Source organism: Argopecten irradians, chromosome 8 (genome assembly GCF_041381155.1).
Source record: "Argopecten irradians isolate NY chromosome 8, Ai_NY, whole genome shotgun sequence".
Lineage (NCBI taxonomy): Eukaryota > Metazoa > Mollusca > Bivalvia > Pectinida > Pectinidae > Argopecten > Argopecten irradians.
The window spans coordinates 10,297,381-10,318,947 of NC_091141.1; the positions used below are offsets into that span (position 1 = coordinate 10,297,381).

Here is a 21,567-nt window from a genome sequence, read left to right on the forward strand (position 1 = left end):
GTCATTGATTAACAACAGCTGTCTAATTCAGGAATTTGACTATATAATTGAAAAATATCCAATATCTCCTTTTTAATTTTTATACTACACATCAAACTCCAGCGGACTCGCCGGACTGAGTTATAATCTGCATGGTTTAATTAATGTTCATTTACATAGCAAGTTCTTATACCATCTGAGTTATAATACTGACCAAAGTTTCGGTTTTGGTTATATAAGTTTACGTCCTATTAACAGCCAAGGTCATGTAAGGATTCCCGGATTTGCCAGGTTTGTTGTTGGAGGATAGCTGAAGTACCCGGAGAAAACCACAGACAAGTGGTCATGATCAGTTCCTGGCAACTGCCCCAAATGGGATTCAAACTCAGGGAAAAAACACTGACGAGCAGTCAGTAATCAAAGTCCATCCCAGACCGTGGAGGGCATGTGGTAATTTTGTCGGGACAACTTTACCCCTCGGCCATCGCAGTCAAAGCATCTTATAGCATTTGATGTCTCCAACAAGGATGGAACTATATATGTAACAGGGTGCAGGATTTACAATAAATTTAATACCTGCCTCTGCCAGGGATCGAACTCGGGACCTCTGGATTACTAGTCTGACGCTCAACCGATCGAGCTAAAGAGAAGTTCTCTCTAGCCGAGCGATATATTGCGGCTAGTATTGACCAGGGTTACATACTCCCCCTCCAGGAATGAACTCGTCCGCGAGTTTCCAGGGGTCACAACGATTCCTTCGCAGGTATCGTGAAGTATCATTCCCGAGTCCCTACATGGGCGCCAATGTAACAGGGTGCAGGATTTACAATAAATTTAATACCTGCCTCTGCCAGGGATCGAACTCGGGACCTCTGGATTACTAGTCTGACGCTCAACCGATCGAGCTAAAGAGAAATTCTCTCTAGCCGAGCGATATATTGCGGCTAGTATTGACCAGGGTTACATATATAACAACTGCATTTAGTTTACCGATCCATTTTTCTGGGATAAAGGAAAATTCCATGCAGCACAAAAAACAACAAATCTTCCTATTTTTAAAGTAAATGGTCAGACTATAGGTAATAGGTATATATTATCTCCAATAAATTATCTCCTTTAATTATATAAACCAGGTATAATCACCCTAAATTTAAAGTTAGTCGACTCATGGTTAGAAGCTAAATGACTTAATCATCCTTTATTGATTTTTATTGGTTGTTTCTAACATAATACAGGTACCTTAAATTAGATTATTGTCAAATCATTTGAATTCAAAATAATTAAAACAAATACTCACAAAATGAAATTTGGTAGCCAATCAGTAAAGCCTTCAGTCCTTCTCATTATAGCTATGTGTCATTTTTATTTGAACAGTGAGTGTCCTTCGAAAAATTGGTAAACGTCCAGCTCGTAAGTACAATGCACAGTCATTCATCTTCTAACTTAAAGCATGTGTGTGTATATATACAAACATGTGTACATGTACGGTATGTGCCAGACAGTGTCACAGGGAGAAATGACAGATAGTATAAAATCCTTTCCATAGAAAATGTTTTCACAAACTGTTCCTATTTAATATTAGTATATAACACTATTTTGGTCCGATAAAAACTAACCAAGCAAACTGTAGGCCTAAGCCGACCAGGCTACATGCATCCGACATAATGAGCTAGGTTGTATGTGTGAAGGTGTGTCTGAATCATATATGAATGACCTATATTTATCTAAACGTAGAAGTTAATTGTTTTGGACACAATAGAGTTCTGAACCTCAGTAAAACACGAATATCAAATCATTTACACAAGCCTGCTACACACATATGCACACAGACACACTGTCCGTAAACAACGATCGTGATTTTCAATCGCACCCGTTGTAACCCCGACCTTGTTACAAACTGAACGATATGTGACGCGCGAGTCCTAAAATAAGTACATTCTTGTTGTACCGATTCAGTAAACGAAAACAATTTTAGGTCAAGAAATCTATACAATCCGTTTGAAACCCATTATTAATTATCTGAATACGTAGACAACATGCCTGCATCCAATTTTTTTCTGACTCTGGGAATGGGAAATATTCATCTCCGATTCCCTACCACCATCACGTGGATCTTACATCACCTACCTCCCAATCCATGGATTATACAGGCGTCCAATTCGTTCTCTTTAACTGTGGTCTGAATATGTATGTAAACACACCATCCATTTCTCAGTTATATAGTATTTTCTCCTGGATAAAATCTACATTCATCGGTCGAAGCCATCATCCGCCATGTTGAATCTGATCTTCATTCCATATATGGAAGTTTTTGAGTACTGTCTAAAGTCGAACCAAATTCCGGAAATATTCCTATTAAAATTTGAGACCATTGCGTTTTAGTCAATGACACGGAAATATTATACAATTAATGTTTAAATAAATTGAGTCGAGGACGGCTTTCACAATTGTTCAAAATAATTAACTCAAAAACATATAATTTCCTATTTTTTCCCTATAGACTACAGCGGTGATGCCTCTCGTACGATTTGTCTTTGTTTATTTTTTGGAAAACAAATGCAATATACTGTAGTACAAGTTTGATCTTTATATTTTTTTATGATTTTTCCCTGATATTTTTGTTATGTTATTAGAGTTATAAGGTAACTTTGACACTAGTAGAGTTACATTACATTATAATATTTAACATTTAAAGGGCCACTACCTTTCCGACACGGCTTTTAATTTTAAAATAGGAATGTAAAACGAGATAAAGAATTTTGTAGAGTCGCAGAAGTTATTAACAATACGTTAACAAGCACTCTTATCATCACCTTAAGAACTGTTTAATTAGAATAAATAAAATGTTAATTTTCATAAAGCGGGTCGTTTTATGTTTCCCGCCGTCGTCCTAAATGCCGCGCGATAGTTGACTATCACTGCGCCAGATGTCAAAACAGCGAAATGAATCTCCACTGTTATCGTACATTAGACAGGAAATCTTGCATATGTTTGGTGTTGTAACCTCATCTTAAGCCATTGATATATATTTTCTTTTACCTTTAAATTTTCCTCCGGAAAGGTAGTGGGCCTTTAATACTACATTTACTATCGATTTTACATAATATAGACCTATACGATGTACAAATCTAATGTACATTGTAGACAATGTACTGTTTTCAATAGACTTTCATCGTTTACGTCAGTTATAGATACATGTATTATACAAGCAATACTGTACTCAAAGTCCTTAAATCAATTCCTTATGTTATTTATTTGTATACAAATTAAGCCGGGTGTATTAAATACATTATGTACATGTACATGTAGATACAAACATCATGTTAATTCTTATGTGTGATTTGCAGGATTGTTCGGGAAGTAATGCATTTAAAACAATTTATTATCCACCATAACAGGAAGCTTTCCTTCAAAATAAAGCCAACTTCTATTCTATACGATTATATGTTATGAGTTACACTTAAATGCAGGATATAATGACTATTGCAGGATATAATATACTATTTCAGAAATATACATGTACAAATCCGGTTCTACAACCGTGTGTGCTGATGATTTAATCCCCAAGTAAAACACAAAATTATTAGAGAAAATATTTATTGGTATAAATTTTATATATTATATATATATATATTTTATATAATTTTATTCAAACGAAATTGAAAAAAAAATATGTTAAGTCAGTTCCTTTTTGCCGAAAATTAGGTATTGGTCAATACAGGATTTATAACGTAACATTTAATAACTGGACCTAATGTGCCATTTCTCATTAACTCATAAAAGCTGCAGAATTTTAAATATTTCGGAAAGTTTAATCTGAGTTTGTCACCCCCAGGAAATCATGAAAAGCAGAAATTATTCAAAAATATTTCACGCTGCGACCAAACATTAATTTCATTAATTTTGTTAATCTCTTACCTTTTGTTGTTTATTATGGCTGATAAAGATACCAGATACACTGTTTTGCAAAACGTTACCGGAACTCTGCCCTGTATTCGTACCGTATTTTATACATATCATTAATAGTAATTTCGATTAGCGGTGTTCATTAAACCGATGAGCCGAAAGGCTCAAGGTAAATAAAAGAATTGAATTCTATTTTTTCTACTACAACAATGTTTTCCTATAATTTTCACAATTTCACATAGTTTTGCACAAAATGTAAATAAATACTTTTTTCTTTGAAGCATGAACTTTAAACAAGCTATATGATGTAGGGATGACCTTTATCTACAGGTATGACTGTGCATGTTCTATGGTGTAGGGTAAACATGTTCTATGGTGTAGGGTGACCTCTATATACAGGTGTGACTGTACATGTTCTATGGTGTAGGGTGACCTCTATATACAGGTGTGACTGTACATGTTCTATGGTGTAGGGTGACCTCTATATACAGGTGTGACTGTACATGTTCTATGGTGTAGGGTGACCTCTATATACAGGTGTGACTGTACATGTTCTATGGTGTAGGGTGACCTCTATATACAGGTGTGACTGTACATGTTCTATGGTGTAGGGTGACCTCTATATACAGGTGTGACTGTACATGTTCTATGGTGTAGGGTGACCTTTATATACAGGTGTGACTGTAATGCTTTATGGTGTAGGGTGACCTCTATATACAGGTGTGACTGTAATGCTTCTATGGTGTAGGGTGACCTCTATATACAGGTGTGACTGTACATGTTTATGGTGTAGGGTGACCTCTATATACAGGTGTGACTGTACAGTTCTATGTGTAGGTACTCTATATACAGGTGTGCTGTAATGTTTATGGTGTAGGGTGACCTCTATATACAGGTGTGACTGTACATGTTCTATGGTGTAGGGTGACCTCTATATATACAGGTGTGACTGTACATGTTCTATGGTGTAGGGTGACCTCTATATACAGGTGTGACTGTACATGTTCTATGGTGTAGGGTGACCTCTATATACAGGTGTGACTGTACATGTTCTATGGTGTAGGGTGACCTCTATATACAGGTGTGACTGTACATGTTCTATGGTGTAGGGTGACCTCTATATACAGGTGTGACTGTACATGTTCTATGGTGTAGGGTGACCTCTATATACAGGTGTGACTGTACATGTTCTATGGTGTAGGGTGACCTCTATATACAGGTGTGACTGTACATGTTCTATGGTGTAGGGTGACCTCTATATACAGGTGTATGACTGTACATGTTCTATGGTGTAGGGTGACCTCTATATACAGGTGTGACTGTACATGTTCTATGGTGTAGGGTGACCTCTATATACAGGTATGACTGTACATGTTCTATGGTGTAGGGTGACCTCTATATACAGGTGTGACTGTACATGTTCTATGGTGTAGGGTGACCTCTATATACAGGTGTGACTGTACATGTTCTATGGTGTAGGGTGACCTCTATGTACAGGTGGGTGACTATATACAGTGTACATGTTCTATGGTGTAGGGTGACCTCTATATACAGGTGTGACTGTACATGTTCTATGGTGTAGGGTGACCTCTATATACAGGTATGACTGTACATGTTCTATGGTGTAGGGTGACTCTATATACAGGTGTGACTGTACATGTTCTATGGTGTAGGGTGACCTCTATATACAGGTGTGACTGTACATGTTCTATGGTATAGGGTGACCTCTATATACAGGTGTGACTGTACATGTTTTATGGTGTAGGGTGACCTCTATATACAGGTGTGACTGTACATGTTCTATGGTGTAGGGTGACCTCTATATACAGGTGTGACTGTACATGTTCTATGGTGTAGGGTGACCTCTATATACAGGTGTGACTGTACATGTTCTATGGTGTAGGGTGACCTCTATATACAGGTGTGACTGTACATGTTCTATGGTGTAGGGTGACCTCTATATACAGGTGTGACTGTACATGTTCTATGGTGTAGGGTGACCTCTATATACAGGTGTGACTGTACATGTTCTATGGTGTAGGGTGACCTCTATATACAGGTGTGACTGCAATGCTTTATGGTGTAGGGTGACCTCTATATACAGGTGTGACTGTACATTGTAGGTTGACCTCTATATACAGGTGTGACTGTACATGTTCTATGGTGTAGGGTGACCTCTATATACAGGTGTGACTGTACATGTTCTATGGTGTAGGGTGACCTCTATATACAGGTGTGACTGTACATGTTCTATGGTGTAGGGTGACCTCTATATACAGGTGTGACTGTAATGCTTTATGGTGTAGGGTGACCTCTATATACAGGTGTGACTGCAATGCTTTATGGTATAGGGTGACCTCTATATACAGGTGTGACTGTACATGTTCTATGGTGTAGGGTGACCTCTATATACAGGTGTGACTGTACATGTTCTATGGTGTAGGGTGACCTCTATATACAGGTGTGACTGTACATGTTCTATGGTGTAGGGTGACCTCTATATACAGGTGTGACTGTACATGTTCTATGGTGTAGGGTGACCTCTATATACAGGTGTGACTGTACATGTTCTATGGTGTAGGGTGACCTCTATATACAGGTATGACTGTACATGTTCTATGGTGTAGGGTGACCTCTATATACAGGTGTGACTGTACATGTTCTATGGTGTAGGGTGACCTCTATATACAGGTGTGACTGTACATGTTCTATGGTGTAGGGTGACCTCTATATACAGGTGTGACTGTACATGTTCTTATGGTGTAGGGTGACCTCTATATACAGGTGTGACTGTACATGTTCTATGGTGTAGGGTGACCTCTATATACAGGTGTGACTGTACATGTTCTATGGTGTAGGGTGACGTGACCTCTATATACAGGTGTGACTGTACATGTTCTATGGTGTAGGGTGACCTCTATATACAGGTGTGACTGTACATGTTCTATGGTGTAGGGTGACCTCTATATACAGGTGTGACTGTACATGTTCTATGAAGTCCGTAGGGGTGACCTCTATATACAGGTGTGACTGTACATGTTCTATGGTGTAGGGTGACCTCTATATACAGGTGTGACTGTACATGTTCTATGGTGTAGGGTGACCTCTATATACAGGTGTGACTGTACATGTTCTATGGTGTAGGGTGACCTCTATATACAGGTGTGACTGTACATGTTCTATGGTGTAGGGTGACGTCTATATACAGGTGTGACTGTACATGTTCTATGGTGTAGGGTGACCTCTATATACAGGTGTGACTGTACATGTTCTATGGTGTAGGGTGACCTCTATATACAGGTGTGACTGTACATGTTCTATGGTGTAGGGTGACCTCTATATACAGGTGTGACTGTACATGTTCTATGGTGTAGGGTGACCTCTATATACAGGTGTGACTGTACATGTTCTATGGTGTAGGGTGACCTCTATATACAGGTGTGACTGTACATGTTCTATGGTGTAGGGTGACCTCTATATACAGGTGTGACTGTACATGTTCTATGGTGTAGGGTGACCTCTATATACAGGTGTGACTGTACATGTTCTATGGTGTAGGGTGACCTCTATATACAGGTGTGACTGTACATGTTCTATGGTGTAGGGTGACCTCTATATACAGGTGTGTGACTGTAATGTTCTATGGTGTAGGGTGACCTCTATATACAGGTGTGACTGTACATGTTCTATGGTGTAGGGTGACCTCTATATACAGGTGTGACTGTACATGTTCTATGGTGTAGGGTGACCTCTATATACAGGTGTGACTGTACATGTTCTATGGTGTAGGGTGACCTCTATATACAGGTGTGACTGTACATGTTCTATGGTGTAGGGTGACCTCTATATACAGGTGTGACTGTACATGTTTTATGGTGTAGGGTGACCTCTATATACAGGTGTGACTGTACATGTTCTATGGTGTAGGGTGACCTCTATATACAGGTGTGACTGTACATGTTCTATGGTGTAGGGTGACCTCTATATACAGGTGTGACTGTACATGTTCTATGGTGTAGGGTGACCTCTATATACAGGTGTGACTGTACATGTTCTATGGTGTAGGGTGACCTCTATATACAGGTGTGACTGTACATGTTCTATGGTGTAGGGTGACCTCTATATACAGGTGTGACTGTACATGTTCTATGGTGTAGGGTGACCTCTATATACAGGTGTGACTGTACATGTTCTATGGTGTAGGGTGACCTCTATATACAGGTGTGACTGTACATGTTCTATGGTGTAGGGTGACCTCTATATACAGGTGTGACTGTACATGTTCTATGGTGTAGGGTGACCTCTATATACAGGTGTGACTGTACATGTTCTATGGTGTAGGGTGACCTCTATATACAGGTGTGACTGTACATGTTCTATGGTGTAGGGTGACCTCTATATACAGGTGTGACTGTACATGTTCTATGGTGTAGGGTGACCTCTATATACAGGTGTGACTGTACATGTTCTATGGTGTAGGGTGACCTCTATATACAGGTGTGACTGTACATGTTCTATGGTGTAGGGTGACCTCTATATACAGGTGTGACTGTACATGTTCTATGGTGTAGGGTGACCTCTATATACAGGTGTGACTGTACATGTTCTATGGTGTAGGGTGACCTCTATATACAGGTGTGACTGTACATGTTTTCTATGTGTGTAGGGTGACCTCTATATACAGGTGTGACTGTACATGTTCTATGGTGTAGGGTGACCTCTATATACAGGTGTGACTGTACATGTTCTATGGTGTAGGGTGACCTCTATATACAGGTGTGACTGTACATGTTCTATGGTGTAGGGTGACCTCTATATACAGGTGTGACTGTACATGTTCTATGGTGTAGGGTGACCTCTATATACAGGTGTGACTGTACATGTTCTATGGTGTAGGGTGACCTCTATATACAGGTGTGACTGTACATGTTCTATGGTGTAGGTGACCTCTATATACAGGTGTGACTGTACATGTTCTATGGTGTAGGGTGACCTCTATATACAGGTGTGACTGTACATGTTCTATGGTGTAGGGTGACCTCTATATACAGGTGTGACTGTACATGTTCTATGGTGTAGGGTGACCTCTATATACAGGTGTGACTGTACATGTTCTATGGTGTAGGGTGACCTCTTATACAGGTGTGACTGTACATGTTCTATGGTGTAGGGTGACCTCTATATACAGGTGTGACTGTACATGTTCTATGGTGTAGGGTGACCTCTATATACAGGTATGACTGTACATGTTCTATGGTGTAGGGTGACCTCTATATACAGGTGTGACTGTACATGTTCTATGGTGTAAGGTGACCTCTATATACAGGTGTGACTGTACATGTTCTATGGTGTAGGGTGACCTCTATATACAGGTGTGACTGTACATGTTCTATGGTGTAGGGTGACCTCTATATACAGGTGTGACTGTACATGTTCTATGGTGTAGGGTGACCTCTATATACAGGTGTGACTGTACATGTTCTATGGTGTAGGGTGACGTCTATATACAGGTGTGACTGTACATGTTCTATGGTATAAGGTGACCTCTTTATACAGGTGTGACTGTATATGTTCTATGGAGTAGGGTGACTGACTTAAATTATATAGAAACTTGAACTGTAAGCCAATATTTTATATACTATTGTAGGCCTTGTTTGAGACCATGGTATTCTAATCATATTTCCTATTTTGGGGATTAGGACATTGTTTTTGCCCTCTCGAAATTTAAAATGCGCATTGATCATCTAAATCCATTTTTTTTTCATAATCACAATGACATTTCATTTGATTTGCCCTGCAGGTAGGGTGTCCATGATTGTAAAAGGTGACTTTTTGAGATCTTTCCTTTTCTCTTCTTCTTCCGAACGCCTCCCTTTTAGCTGTGAGATGGGTGCTCATCCCTGTGGGAAAGAATGGATTGTGTTCCCTGACAGTTACACACCATAGTCTGTAAAAAAGTAGCAGTTTCTGCTCTTGCTTAGCATTCAGCATAAAGTGACAGAGTGGGATGACTGGCTTGCCCATTGTCAGTATTATTTGACTTGTTGGGGTGTGCTTGTTCGCTGTCTTGCATGGTATGCTTCATAGAAACAGTTCATAAATAAGAGTCCCACTATTAAAAGGAGACACAACACAAATACTTTGTATACCGCAGCCTCCCAAATATATACATTCACACATCCTTAAATGACCCTACCTGTTAATAGGGCAGAAAGCCTAATCAACCAAATCATTTGACTATTTACCATGACATCCAAATGACATTTGGTGTTTTGAACACAATAACCATTAGATGTGTCACTCATCAGATACCATATACAGCAGCTGAATTTGATAATAAGTATTTTTTTACAAATCAGAAGCTCCATGTACTTTATCAAATATTAGTCAGCAATAGATGGACAGGTTACACAGACGCATGTCAGTTATTACACAAATTCTGTGCATAGTAACCTAATTATTATGGGAACAAAACATTTCAGGAAAGACATCTGGTCAAAATTGTTCCATGAACTATTTTTTCTTGTGGTGGTGTAAAGGCTGGTTATCATATTTTCTTCTGGGTTTGGCTTATTATGATGACGACCAATTCAAACCGCTAAAAGAAAAGAAGACTTTTGTTTGTCCTAGCAATAAAATTATAATTAGGTTATTACCTGAAAAAAATAGATATTATTTTAGCCCTATCAATCATCCATTCAATTAGTAATATGAGCTAGTAGTAGAATGTTGAACAGATTACCAGAGTTCTGGAAACCCATGCTGCTTTTTGGACACTTAGAATAAAAATGTATTAAGCAAGAAATTCTCCTCCCTGGAATAAGAGTCAAAGAAAAGAATAGCTAGTATGTAAGAGAGGATTTACATAGACAGTGTCTTAAAGTTTTGTCGAATGGAGATTTAATATAGCATAAATACTTGTCAATATAACCAGATTTCTTACAACCCAACAAAACCAGGAGAATGTGAACTAAACCAGGTCAATGTCTACTGGACACCAGCTCAGAAAAAGTTTCTGAATAATAGATAGATAATTACAATATGAGCTCCTTCATTTCCATACTCTTGTGTCACTTTTGACTGAATAAGTGTTTTTGGGCTGTGATGACCAAGGGATCAAGATGTAACAACTTAAGCCCTCCACATCTTGGTTACAAAATCAGATCCCATGTGGGGCAGTTGCCAAATACTGATTGCTGGACTGTGGTTTTTCTCCGGGTACTCTGACTTTCCTTGCACATTATTAAACAACCCTGTCTGTTAATAGGACATTAATGTTATAAAACCAAAAACAAACTTAATAAATATTGTCAAATTCATCATCAAGGGAGATACTTCAGCAATTGTTTTACATTTTCAATTTTTTTTCATATGAAAATTGTCTGTGACTATAATAAATGTTAATGAAACTACAATAGAACAATAAAATATTGACATGGATTTTAATATGGAAGCTGTAATAATACAAACAAAGTGTAACACAATTTTATGAATTTTAGGTTAGAAGACGTAATTCACACAACACATAAATCCAAAATATTACAAGCACACCAATGGTCATTCCACAAGATTTTAGAGAAAATTTTAACTTTGTCTACATGGGCTTTTTCAGCCACAAGTTTTTTGAGTAGTTTGCTGCCACATCTTACATTCTTTTTAAAACCAAGCTTTTAAAAATAGTGTTAATAGACATATATGGCACTTTTCATGTCAAACATTGAAACTTTAAACTTTTTAAACAATACTGTTTAACAGCAATTCTTGTTTTAAATTCAACTGTTATTATTTTCAAGGTGGCATAAATACAAATATACATGACAACACTTTAAATTTATCATTGTTTTATCATTAAAAGAGGAGGAAGTTAAATATGATGAGGAAGCAATGATTTTAATACCTCCATTGAAAAGCAAGTTCCTCATTTGAAATTAAATATCAATTTGGCAGTGTTGGTATTTGTCATGTGTATCTTCAATGAAGATTCAAAGATTGGGTAACTATGAATATTTTGCAATATTAAGCCCAATCAAACTTGAATGCCCTATTAAACTTCATAAGAATCTAATACTGGCTGGATATTTTCTATATCTCTGTAACCTTAAATGTCAGAATTTTTACATTTAAAATATATTTGTTTTGCTGGATATCTATCACGGAAATGTATGTCACATGATGATACAACTCTGCCTAATGTTTACTACAAAGATTTTGATTCTACAATCAGAACTAAAATTAACAGATCTATATAAATATACACAAAAAAAAACCTGCCGAGAACTAGTCAAAAAGCTCTCTTCTAAAACAAATACAGTTGTACTACTACATATCAGAAATACCATGTCACTGTTCAAATAAATTAAAACTGTTCCAGAATCACAATAGGAATAAGATTTTTACTTTGTTGTAAAATTTTAATATGGGGTCAACAGGTACACAATAAACGTAGAAAGATATTATAAGTGAATACATCATCAAACATTTATATGGCAGAAATTATCCTATTTAAACACTGTCAAAAGTGTCGGACAAAATCTGCCATGCCAAGGATTGGATGAGTGCCTTTCCGTGTGTATCCCTAGCACTGTTAACACAGATTATCTCCAGAATTTTCACATCGTTATCACACACTAACCATTTATAATGTTTCTTTGTCCTTATAGTAAAGGTTTGCAGCATGGATCGGAGAAAAATCCATCTCCTAATAAGACACCACAAAATCATTATCATCTGCTCCCTGACTTCAGATTATATTCTTCTTGGTTGAATGAGGAGCGAAAATTCAGGCTTTTAAATAAGTTTGTGAATAAGATTATATGAATATAACTGATGTTCAAGAGGTGAGAGCCTACAGATGATAAAATATCTCAGTTGCTTTTAAATACTCGGAAACAGGTCAGATTCACAATCTATTTTTCTTCACACCATTCGTTTTCCTTTCGTACCTGTAATGATAAAATCAAAGGATTAAAATTTGGAAAATATCCAAAACTAAAATCAGTATATATTAAAATATTTTAGAATGGATAAATAAATTTGGAGATAATTTTGAGGAATGTCCACGGTCTATCTGAACCTAGACTCCAAATTAATCCATTCTATCCATAGTTTGACGCTTTTTATATATTGTCCATGCAATTAATATTTCAAATGTGGAAGTTCTTTCACAACATGTATGTGGCAAAACAGAACACAACAACCATTCATTTAATGTTTAGATACAGGCTACACAATTCCGTCTTGATCAGAAATTATTTTAATTTATAGTTAATTAATATTGTTTATCAAAGAAATCTCATTTGTTCATTGTTGCTTTGTTCATAGTACATGTATATAATTTCCCATTATTGTGAATAGTGTGTTTGCATTATACAATGGAAATCTATTGAATATATTACACCTAAAACAAATGCACAGCAATATCTCAAACACAGTTTTAATAACATGTTCTTGATAAAACTTCTTGGTAAAACTCACAAGCTCAAGATATATTGTACTAAATTTGGACTCACATTGCATTATGAATTTGCGTATCCCACAAACTTAAGCAAGTCTTATGAAAAAAACGTTAAACATTTGGAAACATCCACTATACTTCCATGAAACACAAATACTATCCCTAACATCTATTAACTCACCTGCTCTTCCTCTGCGGGTGTAAAATCGTTCTTGATATTGAAAGTTTTCCTAATTTCCTCAGGTGATTTGCCTTTGATCATGTTGGCTACAGTCTTACAGGTGACGTCCAATAAACCCTTGATATCAAGGTAGTTGGCAGCCTGCACAATTAATCAAAATTTTATATTACCTCATTTTATTTCTATTGCTTGCAAAAAAACTTGCCCCTAAAGGGCCATGTATGGTTTGAGCCCTTTTTGGCATCCACATAAAATCTTTTAGTTGAATAACTTGAATTTCAAATATTTAGCATATTATCTCTGAAACAATTATTATGATAGTTGTGTATCATTACAGATGTACCATAATTGCCATGATCAGCATCTAAATATGCCTGGTAATTAGGCAAATGACAATTTGGTCAATTTGACTTATTTTTAAAAAAGTTTTTCTATATTCTAGCAATCATACAGCGCATTCTTTAACAAACTTTACATTTCTCCAAAAGATGTATCTAAAGTGCCTACATTGACCATGTGGTGCCTGCAGTCATATACATGTACTTAGTTAATACTAATTGAATTCTATTGAAATTGGACATTGGGGACCCTAAGAAAGTCATTAAGTGGTCTTATTAAGCAATTGGTTTTAACATAATAGAAGTGGTCACTATTACCCAGGTTTTACAGTACATATGTACACGCTCACAGGAGTTAAGTCCCTTTGAACAGCATACACAATACAAAACGCAGAGTCATGTGTGGTTTGATTGACAACCCATATATCACTTTAATATTATTATTTTTAAGAGACTTTTTAAAGAGTTTTAACAAATGCAATTTTGGGAACTTCAGTTTTTCTGCATCAAAACTGATTATTCATCTATTAATAATTAATTTTCATTTGTTGTTGGGTTTTTTTCAAACTGAATTTTACACTAAAGGATCATCTTCTGCTGATCTTCTGAAAAAGATTTTATACTGATCATCTCTGAATATCTAGCATTTAGTTAAAATCAGTAAGTATAATATCATATAGCAAGTACAGTACAATTTTTGTAGTTGCATAGATGCATATACAGTCAAACCTCGATGTATCGAAGTGCAAGGGACTTACCATGACCAACTGTTGTAATTGTGTACATGTCGTCTCCGTTCCGTAAATTTTAATAATAATAATAATCATTGTATTTACCACAAGCAAAACAAAATAAAAACTAAGTATGCAACTAATCACATGTAATGCTATCATTAGCAATACAAATGTATATTATAAACAAGACTTACGTGTACTAGGCCTTACCCATGCACATGTGTTCGTTTGGTGACTATTTAAGCGATGGTTAATATTGCGGAATGAATATAAAAACCAAAACAAGTAAAAACGAAACTATAAAGGAGGAACCGAAAGTGCTACAACACCTACAAAATACTTCGATTTAGAATGATGGATTTGCTTCAGTATTTATGCCAAAGTCATGTAACAGTTTTGAGTATGAGTTAATAATAATGTGGTTTGCTATTTACCGTTCCGTAAATTCTACAAACCGCTACCAATGGCGGCGGCAAACATCAAAAATGACTAACAGTATCTTTGCCGTACTAATGATTTAATAACGCAGCTTGTAAAAACAAAGCATCGGGTATTGGCCTGATCAGTTATGTTAATTATCTTGATGATATGAAGCAAGCAACACAAGCTGTCATAATCCCTATTGTCTGGCAAAGGGCCGTCACGAAACAGCTAGGTGTGACAGCATGCTGCAGGGTATTGGCAAACACCTGATCTGTACAGGTAAATTTTTATTCAAATCATCGAGTGTCAGTTACCTATGATTCTATAACAAATGGTCCATGAAAAAAGTTTGATACATCGAGAACTTCGATTCATACATGGGTTAGTTAGTAATGTTATATAGTGAAGAAATTCAGGACCAGACAAAAAGTTTGATACAGTGAGAAATTCGATTCATCGGAGTTCGAATCATTAAGGTTTGACTGAATATGTAAACTTAAGTTTAAGCAAAACCAGTTAGCCGGCCAGGCACAGGTAAATCTGCTGTGCCAGTGAGGTGATGGTCTTCACAGGGGGGGAGGCTTCACATACACCTATTAGTAATGATCATAAACTATTACTCGATTAATCATAATTTGGCTAAACTGTTATTCACTATATAGTATTGTACCATTATATTATTGAATCATATACAAAATCATACATCATCTATACACATGATTATTATCTTACCAAGATTAATTCAAATAAAGTTCCTTGATCAACCTTGAGGAACTCAGCATCCCATGAACAGATGTCATCGGTCCTCTTCTCTTTGTTCTCATCGTCCTCTGGTGGTGGTGGGTCGTCTTTGTGGTAGGTGCACCATTGCACTACCTTCTTTAGGATGGCTGCATTTACATTGGGAAGGGGTACGGGTTCCTCGTCATCCTCATCGACACCCAAGTCTACAATGTAACAAAAATATCACAATATCAGATCATATTTTCAACATGTAACACTATCAGTAAAATAACACAATCTTTCCAGGTGTTAAGTTTTAGATCTGAGGCTTTATTTCAGCTGAAGCATTGATGTCACATTTTTTAATTTCATAGGAGTACAAAAAATTATATAGGTATATATATATAACCCAATGTAATTAAGGAATAGTAACATCAAAGGTTCAAATTAATTTTTTAGACTATTTGATAAAATATGTTTTAATGTACGATTCCATTGATTTTTTATTTGAAGGAATTCTTTATCCAAATCAATATGCAATATATTATGAGGTCTATCATGACGTCACAATAATGTTGGGTTTCCACGACATTCCTGGAATCAGAAAGTCAGATTTAGTATGAAACAAGAGATCCCAGAGGGATCTTGGCGCCCACCAAAGAATGATCTATGTCTGACAATGGAAAGATGGATCTTTTCTCTACTTTTTAAACTTTTTCAGACATATACTACACATAAAATTTGAGACAGATTGCTTCAGTACTTTCTGAGAAATAGCAGTAACAAACTTCAACTATCAAAATCCAAGTTGGTTCCTTGGCGGTTATCTTGTTGATGATCAGTCCCAAATCGCAATATGCACATCTAGAGCACTAGGGGAACCTACATGTGAAATTTGAGAATGATCCATTCAACACTTTCTGAGAAATAACTATAACAAACTTTAAATATTAAAATCCAAGATGGCTGCCTGGCGGCCATCTTGTTCACCGATCGGTCCCAAAACCCAATATGCACAACTAGGTCTGTGGGGGAAACCTACATATGAAATTTGAGACAGATCCCTTCAGTACTTTCTGAGAAATAGCCATAACCAACTTTAGATATCAAAATCCAAGATGGCTGCCTGGCGGCCATCTTGTTCACCGATCGGTCCGAAAATGCAATATGCATAACAAGGGCCCTAGGGGAACATACATATGAGATTTGAGAAAGATCCCTTCAGCATTTTCTGAGAAATAGCGATAACAAACTTTAGATATCAAAATCCAAGATGGTTGCCTGGCGGCCATCTTGTTCACCGATCGGTCCCAAAACCCAATATGCACAACTAGGTCTGTAGGGGAAACCTACATATGAAATTTGAGACAGATCCCTTCAGTACTTTCTGAGAAATAGCCATAACCAACTTTAGATATCAAAATCCAAGATGGCTGCCTGGCGGCCATCTTGTTCACCTTTCGGTCTGAAAATGCAATATATATGCATAACAAGGGCCCTAGGGGAACATACATATGAGATTTGAGAAAGATCCCTTCAGCATTTTCTGAGAAATAGCGATAGCAAACTTTAGCTATCAAAATCCAAGATGGCTGCCTGGCGGCCATCTTGTTCACCGATTGGTGCGAAAATGCAATATGCACACTTAGGTCAGTAGGGGAACCTACATATGAAATTTGAGACAGATCCCTTCGGTGCTTTCTGAGAAATAGCCATAACCAACTTTAGATGTCAAAATCCAAGATGGCTGCCTGTCCGCCATCTTGTTCACCGATTGGTGCGAAAATGCAATATGCACAACAAGGGCCCTAGGGGAACATACATATGAAATTTGAGAAAGATCCCTTCAGCATTTTCTGAGAAATAGGGATAACAAACTTTAACTATCAAAATCCAAGATGGCTGCCTGGCGGCCATCTTGTTCACCGATCGGTCCCAAAATGCAATAAGCACAACTTAGGCCATAGGGAACCTTCATATGAATTTTGAGACAGATCCCTTTCTGAGAAATAGCGATAACAAGTATTGTTAACGGACGGACGGACAGAAGGTTGGACGGAAGGACGGACAGAAGGACGGACGGACGACGGACCACGGACAAAAAGCGATTTGAATAGCCCACCATCTGATGATGGTGGGCTAAAAAAGGAAAATTTATTATTATACTTTACCTTCCAACATAGTTTTAATTGTGACGGACTGCCTGGCAATTTCCACCTCAATCTCAAATGTATCCCCATCAGAGCTCTGTAACTTGATGTTCGGCATCTGCAAGGTTAAAAAGAGTGCAAATTTAATTTGAATGTACTAATAGCATCATCTGAATCCTTTATCAAAATGTCGTATAATTTTTCTTACCTGTGACTTTAGTCAGTTTCAGCATTAAACTATATATAAACATCAAAATTCTTTATAGTAATACAGATCATACTGGTTGAAAAATTATTTCATTTTGTATTTCCAAACTGTACTTTGAAATTCTGAGTTATGGAACTGAAATTAATATACCAATTATCTATATGCTCTACATTGGAATGGTAGTTTCTTTATGGTTATAACAACATAAACCAGATAAAGAAGAGATTACTATTACTAAGGAAGACACAGAACATATACTCAGAATATATAAATTTGAACTTTCAAAATCCCTCAGCACAGTTTGAAAATGCATGCAATCCTTGATCACATAACATATTATATTTCAATAGCTTTTACCAAAATTCACCCTGCACTAGGAAAACCTGTATTGCATACCAGTGGAAAAAGTGACTAGTTAAAATATATTTGTATATGATGATCACCTAATGCCACATAGAGCACTGAGAAGTTGGATTCCTTTCGACATGAAACATATGAGTATATTAAAATGCTATAAATCAAATTGCATGTTTGAATCCCATATGTGCCATTTGCCAGGTACTGACCATTTGACAACTGGGACGTATATTAATCAGTTTAACTAATCAAACTGAAGATGGTCTATCTCTGATAACTGTTTTCCTGTTCAGATTTATAAATTGCCAATAACTTCTCAAATTGAAATATATGTTTACTGGGCTGGTTCACCTTGGCCTGGAATCATTTAAATTTTAGGCCAGCTCGAATTTGAAACCTTACTTTTACCTCACCTTGAATAACCCATAAAATGTTAACTTAATTATGTAAATAAACAAAACTTATTTTTGTGCACATGTGTAAAAGGAGCGGGTCAGTGTGATTTGTACGTGATAGTATTAAATATGGTCTCTCAGATCAGCTGAAGGAGGGTCCGAGCAATTGCTTCTTTGGCTCAGTCGGTAGAGCTGTAGTTTTTCACACCAGAGACCCGGGTTCGATTCCTGGTTGGGGCACTCGACAGGAAGGATATGTCAATTTTCCCTGTTCTTCTACACATGTTCATATAAAACATGTATTTGCAAACCCATTTCTAGCTATATATATATAGTTTAATAGTCATGAATATAAAAGTCAAACTTATTCTGTTCTTGTGTAGATGTGCATACATAGCTATTGTATTAAATACATGTTTCTGGTATGGATTTTCAGAGGTCAATGAATATATCAGACAGGCAACTAATTGATAACATATATAATGATGAGACCGATCGTGTGGTGGGGGTGGGGGGGGGGGGGCTTGCACGTATTTGCCTATTTGGATTCATGCACTACACTAACAGTACATGTGCCATCGGCAAATGCTGATGAAAATGTTTGTACACTTGTCATTCTGCACGTCTATTGTATAATATATGGCCACGACCTTAATTAAGACATGCATTGTATCATAAGGCCTAATCAGAAATCTCATTCACGGTTCATTCATAGGGCCTAGATTCTTCTATTGGATTTCACAATCCACAAAGCTGTGTTAAATAGACCGAATAACAAATATTGTTACAGATCGAAGATCAGTATAACCATAACGTAACGAACTGAATGCATATGAATCAGAGGTATGCTCCTGTAGTAAAATATTCTCTCTCAAGCATTTGTCAACAATAATCCGCCATTTTGTTGGCAAGCGAGCACACGTTTCGATGTAAAACTAGTAAATAGTTTTAACTTTGTGATGTTAAAATTCATATTGAAGAATTATTTGCAGATAACATTTTCTAGATACGGATATCTTGTTCTTTAAATCTCAATTTTGAAGCTTGATACTTACGTTTATGTTTTGTAAGATCTCCTCTAGATGCTAAACCGTGTTTCTTTTCCACCTATCGGCACAAAAAGTTCGATAACTCTTGATATATTTTCCCCTCGTCATAGCTAAAAACGTGGTTCTGATAACATGGCCATTCTACGCAATAGTCTATTATTAGAAACATGATAATTAGCATTATATCATATGTACATATTTGGTGGTATACCATTTTTACTCTTATTCTGTTAGGCCTAATAATGATAATGGGTTTTTTTTTTTTTTTTTTTTTAAATAATTACTAAACTGAATCACATTTGCAGAAACATGCATAACTGGTTACATGTATACATGTATACATATGTACATTGGATATGTATATTTTTAAGTCTGATTCATGATAACCAGAAGAAATACATTGTAGCGGGTCTAAAAGGAGATATCTTTTACTTTATTATTAACTACTTCATTTTCTTTTAAATACAGATTGTAGGCAATACGGCTTTAATTATGTAAGGGAATACGTGCTTTTAATCATTTAAAAATTCTAACAGACTATTAGAGTAATTTTGTATTCTCCATACTTTGTGAAAAACTAACAAAATGACACAACTATCAATTTTTTCTTCAACATTTTTCTGGCCTCCCTGTACATCAAAAACATTTAATTTGGTATAAAATATTATATATTGACCAGTGGATAGCTTATAACTAGTTCATGACTGATTTGCATGTACTTTAGGAAACTAATTTAATTTACTGAGAAGTCAAAATTTTCCTATGACCATGTACTGTAGATAACGTAAAATGGGCGACTTCCCTTATATTGTGGAAAGGAGTTCAGAGATTAACCTATCATATAACCTACCCATACGAATTAAGTTATGATCCTAAACAGGTTTTTTTGCATATATATGTAAATGCATCTACTAATTGCGTTTGATACAATACATCCAACGACTTGTTGATATTTCGCTCAATTTCATTTATTTAGTGTCTTTAATCATGTCAATTGAAAAAATAAATCATGCACGAGTCAGACGAAAAAAAGACTGAAGATGTCTATGTCTAATCCAAGTTGCAGATATCAAGTACAGAACAAAATCAGAACTGTACTTCCGAATAGCCAATGTCGTGCTGCGTTTATCTCTTTACCTGTATACTGCAGTAACTAAAACGCTTGGTCAACCGAGACTAATGAGGGGGCTAATAACCAGATTACGTAAGAAAGGTGTTTAGTGACCTGTCACGCTTCGTTGATTAGCTCACGCCAGGTGTCAAAAGTAAGATCACAGGTAAGTTAGCGATGGACCATCATTTAATTGATGTATAATGTCATATTTGTTTACACTTAAAAATACATGGCTTACAGTAAAATATACCGTTCGAACATAACATATAACAAGTGTTTAAATCACTAGATGTATACATAATTGTATATTTCAGAATGACCAATGTATGCATTTGTCTCGTATATATATATTTCTAGTTATATGTATATGTATTTTTATAACAGAAACTACAAAATTATTTACAAATGGCATGTCGAGAAAGAACAATGCAAATATGATGCACAATGTCAGAATTTTGATATTTCTGGTAGTTGCTAGATTTTGGATATCCAATTCTTTGTGAATTTTGGTCAATATCGATCATTATATAATACTAATAATGATAACCTATATGAC

General features: G+C 36.3%; 2 protein-coding genes across 2 annotated transcripts in view; both read right to left on the reverse strand.

The window, feature by feature from the left end:
• LOC138329310 (rho GTPase-activating protein 190-like) overlaps nucleotides 1-2,275 on the reverse strand; it is a 52,082-nt gene extending 49,807 nt beyond the window's left edge. The window contains 1 exon segment of the mRNA XM_069276213.1: nucleotides 2,107-2,275. The gene's annotated coding sequence lies outside the window, so the exon portion shown is untranslated.
• A 9,038-nt stretch (nucleotides 2,276-11,313) lies between these two features.
• LOC138329311 (S-phase kinase-associated protein 1) lies at nucleotides 11,314-20,054 on the reverse strand. Its single transcript, XM_069276214.1, has 5 exons — nucleotides 19,904-20,054; nucleotides 17,910-18,006; nucleotides 15,748-15,962; nucleotides 13,521-13,661; nucleotides 11,314-12,827 (listed from the first exon to the last, which is right to left on the reverse strand). Exons 2-5 carry the CDS (start codon nucleotides 18,004-18,006, stop codon nucleotides 12,792-12,794), a joined length of 489 nt encoding a protein of 162 aa, XP_069132315.1. The 5' UTR covers nucleotides 19,904-20,054; the 3' UTR covers nucleotides 11,314-12,791.
• Between the last annotated feature and the right edge of the window lie 1,513 nt (nucleotides 20,055-21,567).